This window comes from Ailuropoda melanoleuca, chromosome 2, assembly GCF_002007445.2.
Source record: "Ailuropoda melanoleuca isolate Jingjing chromosome 2, ASM200744v2, whole genome shotgun sequence".
Taxonomy (NCBI): domain Eukaryota; kingdom Metazoa; phylum Chordata; class Mammalia; order Carnivora; family Ursidae; genus Ailuropoda; species Ailuropoda melanoleuca.
The window spans coordinates 107,492,817-107,514,464 of record NC_048219.1 but is presented as its reverse complement, the minus strand read 5'-3'; the positions used below and the strand labels follow the sequence as shown (position 1 = coordinate 107,514,464).

The 21,648-nt window shown below is 41.1% G+C and overlaps 1 protein-coding gene across 5 annotated transcripts in view; it reads left to right on the top strand.

Moving 5' to 3' along the window:
• Positions 1-21,123, top strand: part of MAP3K19 (mitogen-activated protein kinase kinase kinase 19) — a 41,831-nt gene extending 20,708 nt beyond the window's left edge. Inside the window, exons 4-10 of one of the 5 annotated variants that reach the window (XM_002920719.2) lie at positions 1,490-1,568; positions 2,489-2,748; positions 6,656-6,699; positions 9,067-11,520; positions 14,172-14,321; positions 15,405-16,102; positions 20,846-21,123. In XM_002920719.2, the coding sequence (XP_002920765.2) occupies positions 1,490-1,568; positions 2,489-2,748; positions 6,656-6,699; positions 9,067-11,520; positions 14,172-14,321; positions 15,405-16,102; positions 20,846-20,912 (3,752 nt within the window). In that variant the 3' untranslated portion in view covers positions 20,913-21,123. The remainder of the gene's footprint in view (positions 1-1,489; positions 1,569-2,488; positions 2,749-6,655; positions 6,700-9,066; positions 11,521-14,171; positions 14,322-15,404; positions 16,103-20,845) is intronic. The other 4 variants (XM_011226855.2, XM_011226854.2, XM_011226853.2 and 1 more) reach the window with 4 other exon arrangements.
• The last annotated feature ends 525 nt before the right edge of the window (positions 21,124-21,648 follow it).

Sequence of the window (21,648 nt, the reverse complement as noted above, 5' to 3'; positions counted from 1 at the left end):
GCGTGATCCCGGCATTCTGGGATCGAGCCCCACATCAGTCCCCTCCGCTATGAGCCTGCTTCTTCCTCTCCCACTCCCCCTGCTTGTGTTCCCTCTCTCGCTGGCTGTCTCTATCTCTGTCGAATAAATAAATAAAATCTTTAAAAAAAAAATAAAAAATAAAACCATAGCTCCTCTAGGCAAGGGAGACTCACTAAATGGCCCTGAGAAATACAGAGATAGAACTGAACACTGTGACAAACACTGGATTGTTCTAGAAGGATACGCCTCACTGTTCCCACAACACCATTTGTACACTCCTATCACAGTGTTTAACTTGATATACTCTTTGCTTTCTTATTTGCTGTCTTTACTAAGGTCACATTTGCACCTTGTTTATTTCTGTGTCTTGAGCACAGTTAGGTTTGGCATATACTTAATAAAAGTTTGTTGAATGGAAAAACATGAACAGATGAACAAACCTTAAAGTAACATGGTTCACACTAGTTTAACATAATTTAACATGTTCTATTGTAACCAAGCATTGATTCTACAAGTTGGAACTTTCTTTCTTAAAGGTTATACTGGGAATCATTCTGTAGAATCAGATAGAAGTTGACCAAAATTCATATACATGCAAGTTCCCATGGGGTAACATAAAAGATCATTTAAAGTTCACAGTGGTGGTGTGAAGATGTCATTAGCTGCACTTTACAAAAGGAGGTCTTGTTTTCTCCATCCGGGGAGAACGCATTGCTCATCACAAAACTTTATTTTGTACCTGGAAAGTTTTGTTACACACTTTGCTCAGGTATCTGTTAGTCTTTTGTATGTCTTCTTTGGAGAAATGTCTGTCTGTTCATGTCTACTGCCCATTTTAATTGGATTATTTGCTTTTTGGTGTTGAGTTGTATACATTCTTTATATATTTTGGATACTAACTCTTTTTCAGATATGTCATTTGCAAATACTTTCTCTCATTCACTAGGTGGTCTTTTAATTTTGTTGATTGTTTCCTTTGCTATTTGGAAGCATTTTGTTTTGGTACAGTCTCAATAGTTTATTTTTGCATTTGTTTCTTTTGCCTCAGGAGACAGATCTAGAGAAATGTTGCTATGGCCAATGTCAGAGATATTACCACCTGTGCTCCCTTCTATGGTTTTTTATGGTTTCAGGTTTCACATTTAGGTCCTTAATCCATTTTGAGTTTATTTTTGTGTATGGTGTAAGAAAGTCATCCAGTTTCATTCTTTTGCATGTAGCTGTCGAGTTTTCTCAACACCATTTGTTGAAGAAACTGTCTTTTTTCCCATTGCACATTCTTGCCTCCTTTGTCATAGATTAATTGACCATATAATTGTGGGTTTATTTCTGGGTTTTCTATTCTACTCCACATTCTGGAATTATTAAAAACAGATTAGCTAAATAACCAGAAATAAAATACTCAGTTTCCAGTTGCCACTGAAATTCATTACTTTCTTCTTTTTATTATTGTCATGTGTTTCTATAGGTGTTGAGATTATTGTTACTTTTCCAAGAGATGTCAGTTATTCCCAAGAAATGAGCCAAGAAGATTTACAAGAAAACAAGTAAGGAATATTCTTTGAAAGGTTAGACTGAAATTTAAATACGAAGTGATACTTGTGTGGTAGCCCCCATTTTAGTAATTCACCCCCCAAAAAAACAGGGATCATAATAGATATGATTGTGGCAGTAGCAGGATAATACATATTTTAGGCTTTATGGGTCATATGGTTTCTATTGCAATGATTCAGCTCTGTGATGGTAGCTTCAATGTAGTCACAGACAATATGAAAACAAATTAGTATGGCTGTGATCCAAAAAAATTGCAAAAACAGACTGAAGGCTGGATTTGGCCCCTAGGGCAGAGTTTGCTGACCCTGCAGTGGAGCTACTTAATATGCGATTCTGGGTCCTTCTGTTACTGGTCCATGATGAAGTCAGGACAGAAGGTGAAGATGTAAACATTTAAAAGGTTGTATTATAATTTGACCAAGTAATTTTAGGTTCACTGATCTGATCATGAAAAAACTGGGGTTTATTTTCATGGTTTTGATTTTTTGTTTTATTCTTCTAGTAATTCACTTTTATTATGAAAGTGCTACAAAAGTTTCATTCCACAATAGATTGGAAAATTTAAAAACCGGTCCTTTACCAAAGATAGTTCGAGAAGTCCTGAGCTGGCTAATGCCTTTAGAAAAGGAAAATAGTGCATCCCTTATGCCTTCACTTTGCTCCTCTGATTTCTCTGCTCAAGCAAATAGAGACTGGGGAAACTAAACTCTGGGGTGCAGAAGGCAGATGATGTGGGGGATGAGTTGGAGGGTAGAGAGGTCTTGCCCTTTCAAGAATACAGCTCTTCTACTCAGCAGCACCACTTGGAAATATTCTCCAACTTTTCTGCTGATGTCAGGCTGGACTGAGATGTAGAGATCAAGAAGACACAGGGAATGAGTTTTGAATGAAACTGTGTCCTCCTCCCTTTTAGTCAGATAACCCCAGTGCGTCGAGAATGGGCACAAGCCCATGCTATTTCTCTCCCAAATGAAATTGAGATGGAGGACTTCCGGACAAAGACGTTCACCATGGGGCCTTTACTTCTGAAGAAAGAGGAAAGTTCCAAGGAGCTCTGTGATGAGAATGTGGGCTTTTTGTTGTCAAGACCTTGCTTAGAACCAAACATCTCCACGTCTGTAGCCAGAGAAGATGTTCCTCACTTTCTGAAGGGGCAGCAAAGAAAATCTGAAGGTGAGTTCATTTAATTACAGTGATCCCTTTATTCTTCTGCCAACTCATATCTATCTATCATCTATCTATCATCTATCTATCTATCATCTATCTATCTATCTATCTATCTATCTATCTATCTATCATCATCTATCTATCATCTATCTATCATCATCTTTTTCTTGAATGTTTGAAAAATCTTTACCGTGAACTCATATTTAGTTGATGTTTACCTGTGGGAATCTTGGGGGCTTACACGGAGGATGCCTTCCTCCAAGATTTGAGTTTGCTACTCTTTTTAGCCCAAGACTTATTTACCAGATAGCAGCACCGTGCCAGTATTTTCCCTTAGGGCAATGCTGTCTTTGATACTTGCTTGCCGCTGTCCTCACTAAGTTGGCCTAAACCTCCGGGGACGAACCTATAGTCCAACAAGATGCATTGATTGGCTTACTGCAATAAGAGAGATCACATAGCAGAGAAACTCTTAGGGTAGCATTTTTAGTGCATTTCCAGTAGCTTCCTGAGAAAATGTGCATAAATTATATTAATGATAGTTTTTCATTGTCTCTGTTTCTTTTGAACTCTGTTCTTTTCATTTGTTTTCTTCTCTGTATTTTCACATTACAGGCTTTTCTCACGTGTCCATTGTTCCTTGGCTATCTCTTTGTATTTCTTGGCACTAAAAAGTGCTGTGTGCTCCAGGGAGTGTGTTGAATGGGCAGAGAGAGAGATCTAGATGGTTGAGTGAAGGATTCCCCAAGTGTCAGTGTGCACAGATGGGCTTTTCTCTTGGTCAGTTTTTCCTAGACAGGGATAAGCCAAGTCCCTGACTATGGGCTAAAAGGCTGGGACTCACCTGTCATTGTGCAGGCTTCACTTCATCCTTTTATTTTCACTTCAGCACCGTTTCTGCTCTCAGCTATACCTAGCTCCTTAGTATCTTTGTCCCAGACTCTCCGGAAAGTAATCTTCCAGCCATCTGCCAGGAACAGAGAAGAGCAACTCCTGATGAGTGGCGCAGGACAGGGAATCTGGAAACTACTTCTTCCACAGACTTACAAGTAACCCCTTGTTTCATCCTCACCTTCAGACGTACCTGGTATCTTCAACTCCCGCTCCTTTCTGGAGTTCTTATTTCTTATTGCGTTCTCTCCCTGCAGGCACTGAGCAGAACACGGAAGGCTGACAACCAGTCAATTATTACTCATCCACAAAGTTCTCATATCTAAAATTTGTTGACTTTGCTCATCTGCTGTCTTGTCCTCTGGGCTTTTGCTGTTGTTGCTGTTCCTGTTAACTCCTTTTTCATTTCCTTTACTATCATTTTAGTGAGGTTTGTGGAATGTAGAAAAGCTGGCACATTTCATCTTTTAACTGGAATTCTATACACATTGTAAAAGGCTTTCAACATATATTGCCAAAGTACCTACCAGAAAGATCTCACCTCTACATTCTCACCAGAAATGTTTGAATGTTTTTCTACCTCATGTCATGCATTCCCAACACTGGATAATATTTATCCAAATATTTATAATAGGTTTGGAAAGGTTTTTTTCTTTTTAAATCAGGGGGTTATATATATGCACCCAATTATACATTATATTCAGTTATATTTCTGGTATTAACTTGTAGAATCTTCTCAACAGGGAAACCTCAACCCCTAGAACATGACCTCTCAGAGGGCAAGGATTTTGTCTTTGTTTTTCACAACTATATTGCCATCTTCTGGGATGGTATCAGACAATCATCAGGCACTCAATAAGTATTTGTTGAATAAATGCATAAAGATTATGGGGGTGGTTTTGCTAGCTGTGGCTAAGGGGAATGCTCAAATCCCTCCTTTTGGTATTCTCTTCTTAGGTACCATTTTTCACCTGCTAAAATCTTCTTTACCTGTGTTACACCTAAGACAGGTTTGTTTATAAGTCAAATTTCAAAATGGCAGCCTGTGCCATATTGACTTGCACTATATTTTGTTTGACCTTCAAAGCACTAAAAAAAGAGGGGTGTGAAGGAAATTCCACATAAAGTCTCCAGCTCTCTGGCTTCTCTTGACAAGTGGAGAATCTAGCAGTATTAGATTATCCATCTGGAATGGACAGCATCACTTGGAACTGTGTAATGGATGCCTTTTTAGTTGGGGCACATAATTTCAGCTCACTACTGTCCCTATCTAACCCACTTCATCCATTTATGTGACCTGCTTTGACCCTGGACACATGGGAACTTTTGGCTTCAACTTCAAGCTGTGGTGGTGAGTGGAGCTTTAGGGGCCATTCTGACTTTTTGGTAAAAGGACAACAACTAGGTCTACACTACCTGGTAAATCCCATCTATGATCTACCCCATGTTTAAGTTCAAACAACTTCTCCTATCATATATGAACATTTATTTTCACATTTCTGTATGGCCCAAGCTTTATGAACAAAAAGCAGTAGGAAACTAGGTTAAAAGATGATTGAATGATAAGCATGTCTTGGAAATTAGAGTTAGAACACTGCTCCAGAGAGATTCAGACATTTATTTCCTCAGGAGCTGTTTGCTTACATTCTAGGATAATAAAACCCAGAGATACATTTCCCCTTTCTCCTGGAGACATTGCTTGCATTTCATAGTAAAGGTCTCTTAGGAGAGAAAGATGGGTCGAAGTACCAATCACTCTGAGTCTCATAATTTCAGGGTTCATTTTTGCGGTACTTCCCCAGAGGTGCTCACTGTGTTGCCCTGTGGGGAATTGGGGTGTGGGAAGCTGGTGCTGTGATGCTTTGTGAGTAACGAATACTCTGTTCTCTGATTCAGAAAGCTTGTATTTCCTACCAGAATGTAAACATAAACATGAACATAAATATAAGTATAATTATGAGTATGAATGTAAATATACAAATATAAGCATGTATAAAAATGTTATATGTATATCTATTTTTTAAAAAGATTTTATTTATTTATTCAACAGAGATAGAGACAGCCAGCGAGAGAGGGAACACAAGCAGGGGGAGTGGGAGAGGAAGAAGCAGGCTCATAGCAGAGGCCTGATGTGGGGCTTGATCCCATAACACCGGGATCACGCCCTGAGCCGAAGGCAGACGCTTAACCGCTATGCCACCCAGGCGCCCCTATATGTATATCTATATAATATACATTCACAGTTGGCCCTTGGACAATGTTGGGGTTGGGGACACTGACACAGAAAATCCATGTATAACTTTTGACTCCCCAAAAACGTCACTAGTCATAGCCTACGGTTAATTGAAAGCCTAATCAATCATGTAAACAGTCAAGTAACACATATTTTGTATGTTCTATGTATTATATACTGTATTCTTAGAATAAAATGAGCTAGAGAAAAGAAAATGTTATTAAGAAAATCATAAAGGGCACCTGGGTGGCTCAGTTGGTTAGGCATCCGACTCTTGGTTTCAGCTCGGGTCACGATCTTAGGCTCCTGGGATTGAGCCTGGTGTTGGGCTCCATGCTCAGCACAGGGTCTGCTTGAGAGTCTTTCCCTCTCCCTCCCCGTCTATCCCTCTATCTGCTCTCTCTCTCTCTCTCTTAAATAGATAAATAAATAAAATCTTTTTAAAAATCATAAGGAAAATACATTTACAGTACTGTCTTGTATTTATTGAAAAAATATTCACATATAAGTGGATGCACGCAGTTCACACTCATGTTGTTCAAGGGCCAACTGTATATAAAAAACAACATTATATATAAAACAACATCTCCCTTCAGTGGTGGTAGCCTTAAGTTTTGTATAATCATTCCATACTCACCTCCATATGTATTACACCTCGCAAAGCTCTTAATTTTAACTTTTCCTCACACCTTAGCACCACAATCACTCCCGCTTCAACTCTGGCTTACGACCTACTGTGTTCACTCTATTACTAAGACTATCTCATTATTTTATTTTTTCTTTTTATAGAGTTTTCTATTTCTGATACGAAGTACAGTAACCGAAGAATCGAGGTAAGATTAGTTTTAGCATTTCTGACTTAAGATTTAAAACCAAAGAACTTCCGTTGTTAGAGACAAACTCTATCAAAGAACTCATAACTAAAATCCTCAGCAACCATAGCTTGGAAAACAACAACTCACAGATAGTTTATAGAGTCGCAAATGACTACTGGGAGAGTTATACTTTGCCATCTACATTTCTTTTCTGGGGTGTTTTCTGGTCTCTACATACTGAGGTAAGTAACTCTTTTAGACATATTTTAATTTGTCTTCTTTTAACATGTCTAGAAATTAGGTAAAATTTTTCCCCAGTGGTAGAAAGGTTTTCCTAATTGTCTAGTTTGTAAGTACAGTTTTTGGAAAGATTCTTGTGAACTTCTCAACTGTCGGCCTCTTCTCTTCCCATGAGTCTGAGAAAGTGCTCAGTGTTGTAAAAGGGAGTTTATTGGCCTTAAAAACAAATAACAGCTGCTACTAGGGAGATGTTTAAGCTCTGGAAGAATCTGTCTTTATTTCTGATGTTACGTTTAAGTGATGGAAGAAAATCATCTAGACAATAGAAGCGGGGGATTGCACTGCATTTCATTATTTCTAGTGCCTAAGTCTCTAGTGTTGGCTTCTTTCCCTTTTTACGCACAGATAGCTGTACAATGACAAAAAACATATAGCTCTCAGTTGCCATGCACGATCCATGCCTGTAAGTATTCTAATGTAATTAGGTACCAAACTGGTACCAAGTGTGGGAAGAGCCACGGTGGAAAGTTAGTTTATAGCTTAATGACCATAAAGCTGAATTTTATATATTGGGTTACACTGACCTCTAGAGGTTGCTGATAATAAAAACTAACTTCATTTGAAAATAGTTGAGAGGGCAGAGAAGTAAAAATCATTCAGGGTTGCTAGCTTTCAAGTGTATAGTGTGGCAACTTTATAAGCCCCCCTCAACAAAGCAATTCAGCGAAACATTAACGAGTAGTGCTCCAGATACAAATTCTGAGTTAGTCTGTAACCTAATGATCATTGTTAAAGTAACAGAATTTTTTTTTTCTTTTTTTTAAGAGAGCATGAGCAATGATGGGGAGGATCAGAAGGAGAAAGACAGAATCCCAAGCAGGCTCCATGCCCAATGTAGAGCCCAAGACAGGGCTCGATCTCACAATCCTGATATCATGACCTGAGCCGAATTCAAGAGTCATACACTTAACCTTAAGACTGAGCCACCCAGGAGCCTCTGTAACAGAAATGTTAAGCTGTTCTAAGTGGGTGTTTATAAAAATCTTAGATCAATTCTATGGAAAGGAGAAAGAAAAGAAAAGAGAAATAAAATTTATCATATTAAAGTTTTTGTTTATATGGGGCGCCTGAGTGGCTCAGTTGATTAAGTGTTGGACTCTTGATTTCGGCTCAGGTCATGATCTCAGGCTCCTGGGATTGAGCCCCACACTGGGCTCCATAATCAGCGGGGAGTCTATATCTCTCCATCTCTCTTCCTCTGCCCCTCTCCCCGCTCACACTCTCTCTCTCCCTAAAATAAATATTTTTAAATATTTTAATGTTTGCATTATAGGGCCCTTATTTTATTTTAAATACATAAACATGAATCTTTATAGCTATAATAATATTGGTTTTTATTTTTTATTTATTTATTTTTTAAAATATTTTATTTTTAAGTAATCTGTACACCCAACATGGGGTTTGAACTCACCACCCCGAAATCGGGAGTCGCATGCTCCACCAAGTGAAGCAGCCAGGCACCCCCAATAATCTTGATTTTTAGAAGTATTGTTTTACCAAAAATAATAGGAATGAGCTTTTAGTTTTTAAAATTGGGATCTCTAGGGGACGCCTCGGTAGCTCAGTTGGTTAAGTGTCTACCTTCAGCTCAGATCATGATCCCAGGGTCCCGGAAGCAAGTGCCACATCGGACTCCTTGCTCAGCGTGGAGCCTGCTTCTCCCTCTGCCTGCTTTTCCCTTTGCCTGCCACCCTCCTCTGCTTGTGCACTTTCTCTGTCTGTCAAATAAATAAATAAAATCTTAAAAATAAATAAATAAATAAATAAATAAATAAATAAAGTTGGAATCTCTAGGATAGCCTTGTAAAGCCCTCTCTAAAGAGAATCTTAGGATCTCTCTGGATTGGGTGGGGGGATGGGGTAACAGAGTGATGGACATTAAGGAGGTCACACGATATGATGAGCCCAGGGTGTTATATGCAACTAATGAATTGTTGAACACCACATCTGAAACAAATGATGTACTATGTGTTGGCTAAATAATTTAAATTGAAAAAAAAAGAATCTCTTTGGATTAATTTAAACCAGTTAAAATGATATGCATGTATGTTGCTGCATTCATTAGCCTTTTCTCTTTCCTTTTAGTTTCCTCTGCCACCATTGTCACTCTTGTCCATGAAACCTGGTCGTCATACGATCCCCCCAAGTCACAAGGATCAAAAAAAGAGAGAAAGAAATATTCTGAACTTCATATCCTTCGTACCTAAGCTCTCAGAGCCCGGAAGTCGATCTGAGGAGTTTAGACCATCAAACAGGCTGCAGGAAGCTCCATTTAAGGTGTTTGTGGATCAGACGCTCAGGTCCTCTGATAGCTCTATTTGGTCCAGAAACATGTGCTCTTTTTGGAAGGCTAGCCATCACAGACAACACATGGAGATGGAGGAGAACAGGAAATCCAGGGAAACAGAAGGAAGTGACGAAATTGCCATCTCTCACCTCGAGAAAGGACAATCATTGGTGTCCTTTGAGAATTGTAAGGAAAGCAGTTTTCCTATGGATAGGGAAGTGGATATGGACTGCCTTGGTCGTGAAATGAGAAAAGCAGAAGAAGAGAATTCTCAACATCTTTCATCAGGAAAGAAAGAGGATTCAGTAGCCAGAAACTGTAAACAAGGTTGTGAAGTTGGATGTACCATGCCAGTCAAGTTCCAAGAAGGCCAGCATTCAGAAATAATTCTCAGCCATAATGAAGAGACTAGAAATGATCAGGCCGATTCCAAAAGTGCTTCAGTACATACAGGTGAAGCTGTCGAGCCGAATCGTATTTTAGAAGAGCATACTGTACTTAACAGTTTGTCCAGTGTGGTCCCTGATGGCCCCACTGAAAAGCTCCCACAAGGTCACAGAGGCATGGACACAAACATAAAAATATCAGTAGCAGAGGCCACCAAACCAGATATGAATGGAATGGTGCCTCTTATCCGCATCACTTTCCCTGGACATGGAACGCCCAAGGAACCGTCAATAGCCAAACCAAGCCTCCCAAAAAGAAAGGGTACTCTTCATAACCACAATAGCTTCAACATACTTGCACACCCAGAAAATGACGGGCATAAGATGAAAACCCACAGAAATAAGTTGGAGTCAAAGACCAAGACCAGTAACAGGACACCCCAGAATTTCACGATCTCCACTGAAGGTTCCATTAAGCCTACCATGCATAAAACCAGCACAAAAACTCAAGTGTTCCCTGCTTTGGGGCTTGTTGACCCCAGACCTCGGCAGTCACCCAAGATTCAAAGGCGAATTCCACAGGTGGAAAAGAAGCAATCAACTTACCGGGCTCTGAAACCTAAAATGCAATCTTTTCCTTGCATCTGTAGGAATCCAGGAATAAAAAAGTCTTCTGTTCCTTTCTCTGCTCAACCAAAAGAACCAAGACTAAATTACTTAGATCTTAAGTATAGTGACATGTTCAAAGAAATCAATTCAACTGCTAATGGGCCTGGAATCTATGAAATGTTTGGGACTCCTGTTTATTGTCACATGAGAGAGGCTGAACGTCATGAGAACAAATATTACCGAGAGATATGCTCAGCTCCATCTGGCAGATGTATTACCAATAAATGTCGATCTTCACACAGTGAGAGAAGCAGCAATAGCAGAACAAGATTTTCTCAGAAAAGACCACATATTAAACCTGCAAAGGCTTCGCTTGGCATTAAACAAAAGAACAAAAGTTTAATTTCTAAAGAAAAGGGTTACAAGGCCATAGGTAGCAACTTGCAAGGTGTCGAAAACGGTGATGGTATTTCAGATCCAGAGTGGCAGATAAAGTCTTCAGGAAATGACTTTCTTTCTTCCAGTGGTGAAGGTCAGCCCATGAACTTGGCTCAGCCTCACAAGCGGTCCACTGCACAGAATGAACTCCTTCCTGTTTCAGATTTGTCCACCATTGAAGAGGTCTCTATGGAAGAGTCTGCTGATGAAGGACACATTTCTAACAATCAAATACTTGCCACAAGCCTCAGAGATCTGCATAAACTTGAAGAGCTACATCACCAGACCCCCTTTGTCCTTTCAGAAAATAGCTGGGCAGTGCCCAGTGAGAAGGGTTCCAACAAGCATTTATTGCCAGAAAAGCAGAGTACAGCATCTCTTGGTAAAATAAATGCCAACCAATTTTTAATTAACGATATAGGGATCAAAAGTATTTTAGATAAGTCTGAAACACTTATGAGTTTCTCTTTCCAAGAGAAACAACAGAGGGCATCTTCTCAAGCAGATCAACATTGGGCACATTCTTTGGATCATGATAGTTTAGCTAATGAGTCAATTACGTATCACACATACGGACAAACTTTAAGTGGTGCAAATTCAATTTCCCAAGAAATTCTAGATTCTGTGAAGAATGAAGAATTGACTGATGAACTGTTAGGATGCCTAGCTGCAGAATTATTAGCTCTTGATGAGAGAGAGAACACCTCTTGCCAAATAATGGCAAACGAAACAGGTCCTGAAAACCTAAGTCTTGTCTTCAGTAGGAGAGGAAAAACCACGCCAGAATTGGGCGGAGAGACAACAAATGTTAAAGTACAGGTTGGTAGAATTAGAATCAGTGATTCATTGAGCAGGAAGGGACCTCAGTCCGGTTCAAATTCCTTATTTTCAAACGTGGTATCAGAAACCCTAAACAACTAAACAGTTTTGTCAAGGTCTCACTCTTTAGTTGCAAGTTCGGAATCCAGATCCCCTGACTGTCAGCCTAAGATGTTTTCACTATACTGCCTTACTTCTGGAATTCAGCTAGCCCAACACTGCAATGGCATCACTTTGGATACATTAATATAGCAAAACTATTTATTAAAGTTGGTCAATATTTTATTCTGTGAAGATGTTTTCAATCAACGAGTAGCAGAGAGATAATTATGGGTAAAACACTGCTCTAGTTGGTATGTGAGATAGAAAGAAATGCCCATAGTCCCTGAAGTGGCTCACCAGCTAATTCCAAAACGGATATGAAGACATGAAATATGAAAACTTTAACACAGAAATATTATTGGTGCCTACTGTATTCCTGGCACTGGGCTAAGAACAAGAGACAAGATGGGGTACGAGACTTAGCCATTGCTCTCAAGGAAGATAAGCAACCATCCTGAAAAATTTTTTAAAAAGCAAACTTGTTTTGCAGGGGCGTGGGGGTGGGGAAGAAGAATATCAACAGGTTATTGGGTTTTGTTTTGTCTGTTTCAATTCTCACTGAATTACATGAGCTTCCCGTTCTACTCAAATTTTAAAGACAGAAACGGTAGGTTTAGCTGAAATATTTATTGAGCACTGACTCAGGCTGTAACAAACTATCTCAGGATCAGGAACAATTATTTTAGTCAGCTGATCGAAGGATACACAAGGCAAATAGTTACATCATATTTGCTAGGTTTATTGAGACTTACCATGTAGGAGCAAGATATGTTATATTGTCTTTTTTATATGCTTCATAACAGCTCTATGACACAAAAAGTCCCCATTTGGCAGATGAGAAAATTGAGGCTTAGAAAGTTAACAAAGTGAGTGCTGGGGCCAGGCATTCTGCTTCCCGCCCACACCCTTAGTCACTACACAGTGAGCTGAAAGGCCAACTCTGCCCTCATGATGAATCTGGTTTCTGTTGGGGTTAGGTAGTGATTCAGGGAGGCTTCCAGGCTTGGGTAGGAAATGGGGATATGTGTGTTCACACCTGTGTGCCTGAGATGAGTCCACCACTCTGCCATATTAATTTTTTTTTAAAGATTTATTTATTTATTTATTTATTTATTTGAGAGAGAGCACGAATGCATGCAGGGGGAGGGGCAGAGGGAGAGAATCTTTGAGCCGACTCCCTGCTGAGCCCAGAGTCTGACTTGGGGCTTGATGTCACCACATATGAGATCATGACCCATGAGATCATAACCGGAGCCAAAACCAAGGGTCGATAGCTCAACCGATTGAGCTACCACTCTGCCATTTTGAATTTAAGCAAAGCTAACAAGCTAGTAAATATCATCAGCCCATAACCCCATCCTGTAACGATGAAGTCAAAACTGACTTTTTGCAGTCTTTTCCTTCCCAAGCAGTCCTTAAATTTAATTTGAATATAAACATGGAAGGAGGGGGCGCCTGGGTGGCACAGTGGTTAAGCGTCTGCCTTCGGCTCAGGGCGTGATTCCCGGCATTATGGGATCGAGCCCCACATCAGGCTCCTCCGCTATGAGCCTGCTTCTTCCTCTCCCACTCCCCCTGCTTGTGTTCCCTCTCTCGCTGGCTGTCTCTATCTCTGTCGAATAAATAAATAAAATCTTAAAAAAAAAAAAAAAGAAACAAGGAAGGATGGGGAGGAGGAACCCAAATGGCCTTTTCATTCTTGAGGAAGGTAAGCTCGCAAGGAAGTCTGGCTCCTAATGGCCTTCACCAAGCGTCTGTGTCACCATCATTTATTTTTAAGAACTTGTGGAGGAGATCAAAACAAAGCATTTTTGGCCCCGATCAACCAGTTGGAGAACACGGTCTAAGTTCTACAGAGATTCTTGTTCACTGCCTTCTAGGGCAGGGCTTCTCAAAGTTTACGTGGATGCAAATCACTTGTGGATCATGTTAAAATGCAGACACTGATTCAGTGCGTCTGGGGCCCGAAATTCTGCATGTCTAACAAGCTCCCATGTGACGTTGATACACCTGTCTGCAGAGCCTCCTTTGAGTAGCAAGAGTCTAAAGGACCATGGATCTTCATTCTATTGCAGCTGGTCTTGACCACCCTTACTCATTGTGGCTGTGCGTGAGGGAGAGAGAGTGTCTCTATGTATATTTGTGTATGAATATGTGTATATAGGCTTATGTATATATGTGTGTGTTTGAGTGTCTGTGTTCGGGAAGTAATTGAAGAACAGACAAAAGCTATTCAGAGCTCACTATAGCAAATGAGTCAGCCACTATGACTTGTGTTTGGCAGAGACTCAAAGGCAGGCAGAGAAGTGGGAAACCTTCTTAGAGGGAAAAAGGCAGGCTTCAGTATGCCCTGATTGGAGGCTTTTGGCATGGGGAAGCTGTAGGTGGGCTAACAAGCAGCATCCTATATGACTAGTTAGGGTTGCATATTTGGCTTTCTCTAGTTGATCCCAAGTTAGAAGAAAGGAAGACTCTACTTTCTAGCCCTCCCCTTTATCCCAATGACTCAGAGTTTAATTGTGACTTTTCTTTTTGTCTCATTGTCCCAGAGATATAGTAATGGGTTCAGGATATACAACAAGGAGGAGAAATTTCTCAACTCAAATGAAAAGAAGACATTTTCTGAAAATAGTTCAAATTATGAAGAATCTATCCTGTGGACAAAGGGCGAGATCCTTGGGAAGGGAGCCTATGGCACAGTAAGTTGAATGGGAAACCTGATGAAACCCCAAATTCCCACTCCTCCTTGACCCACCCTTTCCTCCCTAATCCTTTTATGCCCTCCCAACCCCGTGAACTCTTTTACTTGGAACTCTTTCAGTTGAAAGTAACAGGAAACCCAACCCAAACTGGCCTGGGGGAAAGGATGTTCAGTGGTTTATGTAACTGAAGGTCTGGAATAGGTGTGGTCTGGGCATAGCTGATTTCAGGGGTCAAACAATGTCACTAGAGTCTGGACTCTCTGTATCTCTCCTAATGGGTCTCATTCTCGGGGTCTATGTGGTGGGATAATGGCCACTGTATTTCTAGCCTCTCATTCTCCTGGGTCCAAGTCTGGCAGGAGAAATGTCTCACTGTTCAACAGCTCAGGAAGTTACCAGAAGTTGGGGGAATCATTGTTGAGTGGCAAAAACAAAAGGCGTTCCTTACATTTTTTGAATTGCATGAAAGACCATCTAAAATCCTAGCACCTTATTTACAATCTATTTACATAGATTGGTAAAAAGAAGACTGATCCCTAGATAAGGCAGATTATGTTTCTAGCTGGGGACATATCAGCGAGAAGATGGAAAGACATGAAACTACTGAAGGCGAATGATGAGGTCACTGCCAAATTACCCCAGGACCTGTGTTCCTCTTTCTCCTTAGAGCTTTAGTACTGAAATAGGCATTTCACTTATTTGGTGGGGAGTTCTCCCAATGTAGTCATGTAGATATCTGTGAGGTAAGAATTATTACCTCAGTTTTATAGATGAGGAAAACTGAAGTCAAAAACATACTACTTACCCAAAGTTACATAGCTGGGGAATGGTGAAGCCAGGGTTCTAACCAATCCAGGCCACTTGACTCCAAGCCAGTTTGATATCCATTCACCATGTTACTCATCCCCATTTTGGCCTCACTGAAACATTGAATTTGCTTAAGTACTTTGCATTTAGGTAGGGATGTATCCAACTTAGAAAAAGCCAAGGGTTTGGGAGGAGAAGGCAAGACAAGCATGACCTGAGGCATTTTGTGAACAAGTTATATCATTTATATTTAATAATAAGGTTTGCTTCTAGGTATATTGTGGTCTTACTAGCCAAGGACAACTAATAGCTGTGAAACAGGTGGCTTTGGATACCTCTGATAAATTAGCTACCGAAAAAGAATACCGGAAACTGCAGGAAGAAGTAGATTTGCTCAAAGCACTGAAACATGTCAATATTGTGGCCTATTTGGGGACATGTTTGGAAGAAAACATTGTAAGCATTTTCATGGAGTTTGTCCCCGGTGGCTCAATTTCTAGTATTATAAACCGTTTTGGGCCATTGCCTGAAATGGTGTTCTGTAAATATACAAGACAAATTTTGCAAGGTGTTGCTTATCTCCATGAGAACTGTGTGGTGCATCGAGATATCAAAGGAAATAATGTCATGCTTATGCCAACTGGAATAATAAAGCTAATTGACTTTGGCTGTGCCAAGCGTTTGGCCTGGGCTGGCTTAAATGGCACCCACAGTGACATGCTTAAGTCCATGCATGGGACTCCATATTGGATGGCCCCAGAAGTCATCAATGAGTCTGGCTACGGAAGGAAGTCAGACATCTGGAGCATTGGCTGCACCGTGTTTGAGATGGCCACAGGGAAGCCTCCATTGGCTTCCATGGACAGGATGGCAGCCATGTTTTACATTGGAGCACACCAAGGGCTGATGCCTCCGTTACCAGAACACTTCTCGGAAAACGCAGCAGACTTTGTGCGTCTGTGCCTAACCAGGTAAGAAACTGAACACAGGAGGAGGAGAAATCCCCAGAGTCCAAGATTGCTGACATTTCCCCTGCAGTTTATGGCCCACAAAAAAATCAAGCAGGGAGTGATTTTGTACTGAAAGGAATCATGATTAGCCATACTGGGTGACTGTGCTCCTCATTGCATCACGGTAGGGGATAATGCTTCAAGTAGCAAGTGTCTCAATTAAGTCTTATCAGGGACAGACAAATCAATGGGCGTGAGAACATTGCCAAAGATCTACTTATTTATGAGTGGGACGTCTTCTCAGGGACTGGTCACGGTGCAATGACATCACCTGTGCTTAGATTTCCCTTTCCTGAGCTGCCTTTCCTCTCAAGGAACCAATGTTCTCACCTCCTTCCTAAAACTGACTCTCAAGAAAGTATGTGAGAAATTTATTCATATTGAGGGATTGATAGGAATTGACTGATTGATGACTGACAGATTTAACGTATCGGTCTCCCCAGAAATGCTTGCATTCAAAATAAGGGGAAACATTTGAGCCTTTGAGCCAAAGGAACAAATTTCTAATTGAAGCATTTCATGCATCAGGTGTGGGGAATAATTGGGGAAGGAAAAAAGTAGCAGAAAGTTGCCTGTTTTCTCCTGTTCTGATGCTCCCTAGTATCTGTGGAATAAAATGTTAGAAGGGACCTTAGAGATTACCCACTTGTGTGGTTTTCAGACTTTTTTTAGCCAGGCACTCTCTACTCATATGAATTTTTTTTTCTTTCTTTCTTCTTTTAAGTCGACTTTATGCCCAGCGTGGAGCCCAGTGTGGGGCTTGAACTCACAACCCTGAGATTAAGACCTGAGCTGAGATCAAGAGTCAGATGCTTAACTAACTGAGCCACTCAGGCACCCCTCATATGAAATTTTAATTCAAAGAATAAAACATAAGAGCGGAGAGATGGCTCTGGTTAAAGTATGTGTGTATGTGTATGGTGAGGGAGAGCTAAAGTGTCGGATGGGGTGCCCAAACCCACCCGACCTGGCCTCCATCCACCTCGTGAGGCTCAGCATTTGCTTATACATGCAGGACAAGGAAGGCTTTTTTGCTTTCAAAGAAATGTGTGTTCTTTTTCCTAGATGAAAAATTCTAGTGCTCCAGCTTTCAGCAAGCCTACGTGGCAACCTCCAACTTCCAGAATGGGTTCATTTTTTCTTTCTTAATGAAATCTCAAAACCCACAGTTCTCCCTGCCTGCTGACAAACGTGCCTCTCTCTCTCAGACTCTATCTCTCTTTCCCAGCATGTGTATCAGAGCGTCCTGGTTGATTTCAGGGGATCGCACAGGACAAGGCAGGAACACAGACTCCATACTCCGGTGCTGGGCCTCCCTAGATGTAGCACCACAGGTGTTCCAGCGTGGATTTTGTGGACAGAGCCCCAGGCACAGAGCTGCCCCTTGCTCCCCGCAAAAACTTCCCACAAGAGACATAAAGGTGTTAGAAATATCATATGAACCAGTACTAGTTTTGAAGTTGGTCTTAGCTCTTAAGACTTCTGTAGTTGCTCTGTTCTGAATTGAACGATTATCTATCATTGATCCACAGAGACCTACATGTTATTTTCATTTTCTTTCAAGTTGTCATTACTCACACACACACACACACACACAGAGAGCTTTAAAGAGAAAGGGTGAAATCTTTTTTATGGCTCTCCTTTTGAAACATTGCTTCATAAACTAAGCAATACACAACTCACACCATTAATATCAATTAATATGGTTGTTGTCAGAGTTAATGTAATTGCTTAGCGGAGTATGGGGCACATAATTAGGGCTCCATAGTTATTAAATGTTTGGGAGAATATTAATACATCTTACCTAATTAGCATCATAAATAAGCATAAAATTACCTCTTGAAATTCAATGGTGAAAGCCCTAAGGACTCTAGAATCTTGCCTTATGACAATATTCCTTGGAGATGTGGACAGTCAGAAATAAAGTGGGGGGAGGCACTCCTAAAGATTCAGAAGTACAGAAGACTAAGTATTGACCAGGAACAAGTACTGAATAGAACAGAAATGAACTTTGGGCCGCAATAGGATGTGTGAGTGGGGGCACTCCTATGGGCAGGTTGAAAATTCTGGGATGGGGCACCTAGGCGGCTCAGTGGGCTAAGCGTCTGCCTTCCACTTGGGTCATGATCCCAGGGTCCTGGAATCGAGACCCACATCGGGCTCCCTGCTCAGTGGGGAGCCTACTTCTTCCTCTGCCTGCTCTGCCTGTGGCTTCCCCTGCTTGTGCGTGCTCTCTCTCTCTGCCAAATAAATACACAAAATCTTAAAAGAAAACAAAACATAGTTCTGGGAAGTCAGGCCAGGGAAGTGAGCTTTGTTGCAATAGGCAGCAAAGAGCAGGGGACTGCAAAGAATGTGGGGCAGATAATGCTGTAAAGAAAATGGCCTCTGGGAAAGCAGGTTGGACTGCAGTGCACCGAAGGACTTCACACGGAGGCTGCTTGAGACTAGAAGGCCAAGCAGGAATCCAGAGCTTGGACTTGGATGGTGGTGGAAGCAGTGGGACTGTAAAGAGAAGGGTTCCAAAACTTTCCAGGGGAAGGTGAATCAGGACTCGGTAATGGGGCATGATAGGACTGCATGGTTTTGAGTATGGATAATGGAAGATATAAGAGAAAGTTGTGAAAGAGGGGCAGGGCAGGGAATTGAAGAAGGCCCACCATTTAAGGAAACTGTCGAAGCTATGGGATTGGAGCCCAGGAAAGCAAATGAAATTGGAGGTACATCTTTAGAAACCTGAAGGTTGGTAGCTATAGTTGGTAGTTGTAACTGTAGTTGTGAACAACTCAAGAGAGGAAAATGTTCTTGAAAATGCTCAGGGGAGAAGTAACAACAGACACAGCATCAAGTCTAGCATAGGACTGAAGGAAAGGAGGGACGGAGGGAGGAAAGGAGGGAGGCAGGGAGAGAGGGAGGGAGGTGGGAGAAGAACCAAGAAAAGTTTCCTCCAAGCCTATGCGGAGATCGTTTTGAACGGAGGGGGTAGTGCATGCTTCAAATGCTAGTGCAGAGATGACAAGGAGGATGAACTCATTACAGCTGGTGATGAGAAGATCGCGGTTAACTCTATGAGGGCAATTTCTAGACAGAGGAATGGGCCAAAGGGTAAGGGTTTGGGATAATGAATGTTGAAAAAAAAAAAGTCACTGAGTTTGGCTGTGTTAAGGAAAGGATTTTTGGAAAGGAGAGATTTCTGCGTATTTTGAAGACAGGAGAAAGGCCTTCCAAAAGGTGAGGTTTTATTTCAAAATAATTTAATGGTCACTTTATTTTCAAGTCCATTTTCACCTGGGCTATTACTGGTAGTTATCCCCCCCAAATCTCCCCCCACACCACCCCCGCTCCCCAAATTATCAAAAGATAGACAATTTAGCCAAAATAATGTCTTTGGAATAGGTCATTGCAGATAACTATCGACTGGCTCACTGCTTCATTGACTAGTTTATTGGTAAAAGCTTAATTTGAGGAAAAATAACCTAAACCAAAATAGTACTAAGTGTAAAACTCTCTCCCATTACTTCATGCTCACCCAAGAGTGCTCAAAATGGGACTATTTCAATTAATCACATTAAAATGTCTACTTCTTTTATTTTTAAAAGACTTTGAGAGAGAGAGAGAGAGTGAGCACAAATGGGGGGGAGGGGCAGAGGACAAAGGAGAAGCAGGCTCCCTGCTGAGCATGGAGCCCAACCTGGGGCTCAGTCCCAGGACCCTGAGATCATGACCTGAGCTGAAGGCAGCCACTTAACCGACTGAACCACCCAGGCGCCCTAAATGTCTACCTCTTAAAGGGTTTAAAAAAAAAAAAAGGTTTTAGATTTTATTTATTTGGAGAAAGAAAGAGAGAGAGAAAGAGCAGGGGGAGGGGCAGAGGGAGAGAGAGAAGCTCAACCAGATTCCCCATTCAGCACAGAGCCCAACACAGGGCTTGACCTCATGACCCTGAGAACATAACCTGAGCCAAAATTAAGAGTCAGATGCTTAATCAACTGAACCACCCAGGCACTCCCTTAAAAGCTTTTCAATTCTGGTTTCCAGTGCCTCTAAACCTTAAAAGTAAATTTAATGCTAGTTAAAAGTGCATTAAACTGTACATCTAAAAGTGTGGATTTTACTGCGTATAAATGACACCCCAAATAAACTGAACAAAAGTACAATGGCAAAGTCAGGCCTAGTTTTTAATCACAATAGCAACTACTTTTTGAACTATCACTATGTGCCAGACCCTGTTCAAAACCTGACTATACATTATTTAATTCTCCAGTGAGTTAGGTGTTATTGTTATCCCCATTTTACTGACGAGAAGGGTTTACATCACTGACCTAAGCTCACAAAGCTAAAGGCTTAAGTGTGGACTCAAATCTGTTTCGCCAAGATTGTGCATCCATTTTTATTTATTTTTAGTTTTTTAAAAAGATTTATTTTAGAGGGAGTGTGCACATAAGCAGGGTGGGGAGAACAGAGGGGGAGGGAAAGAGAGAACCCTTAAGCAGACTCCCCACTAAGTGTGGAGACTAACTAACGCAGGGCTCAATCCCACGACCCCGAGATCATGACCTGAATCGAAATCAAGAGCTGGTCGCTTAACCGACTGAACCATCCAGGAACCCCTGTACCTTTTTTAAAGTTGGCATTTTGTGTCAAGTAGATCCAGTTGGGAGGCACTTATGGGGTGCTGTTTCTAAACTGTTTTTCCCTTCTTAGGGACCAGCATGAGCGACCTTCTGCTGCCCAGCTCCTGAAGCACTCCTTCTTGATGAGAAGTCACTGAATGTACACCAGCTTTTGTCTCCAGTTCCTTTATAGGCACTCTGTGACTGCTTCATTGTGGGAATGATGATTAAGGGACTTTTGTTTTCCTACTGTTAAGTCAACTCAACCCAATTTAACCAGACCCTGCAGTGTCGCTAACTAAAAAGTTTTTACATACTAGGCTCCTCAAGCTTCCAGCACGGTTACACGTGTGTATCAGAAAGTTTTCTTCAACAGTAACAACAAAAAACCTATTCCAGTGTTTACAGCTTGGACTGTCCAGGAATTACAATCTCTATTGCTTTATAGGATTCCACCTTTTATTTTTGGCCTATCAATTTTAATGTCTTTAATTTAAAATAAATTATAAAAACAAAAAGAAAAAAATTTATTTTGGCTTAGTGGGTAAAGACATTTATTTCTTGGAAACTAGAGGAAGGTGAGAAATGAAAAACTAGAGAGATGTTAGATTCTGTTTACTTTGGAGCAATCTTAACTTTGCAGACTACAGGAGCCTCAAAGTTAACGGTTAGAACTAAGGGCCTTGGCATTTCATTATCAGAGGGTCGGTCCCCTAACTCCGTTTCCACCTACAAGAAAGCTGTACTGTTCAAGGTGGCTCCATACACTTCGAGCTGCTCTCCCTGTCATTTATGGTATAACTTGAAGACTTCACTTATTTGCAGGGTGAATTAGGCCATGGCACATCTAGAACTAGCTAACCCAAGCCGGCTAGGAAGACGAAAGCTAGATCT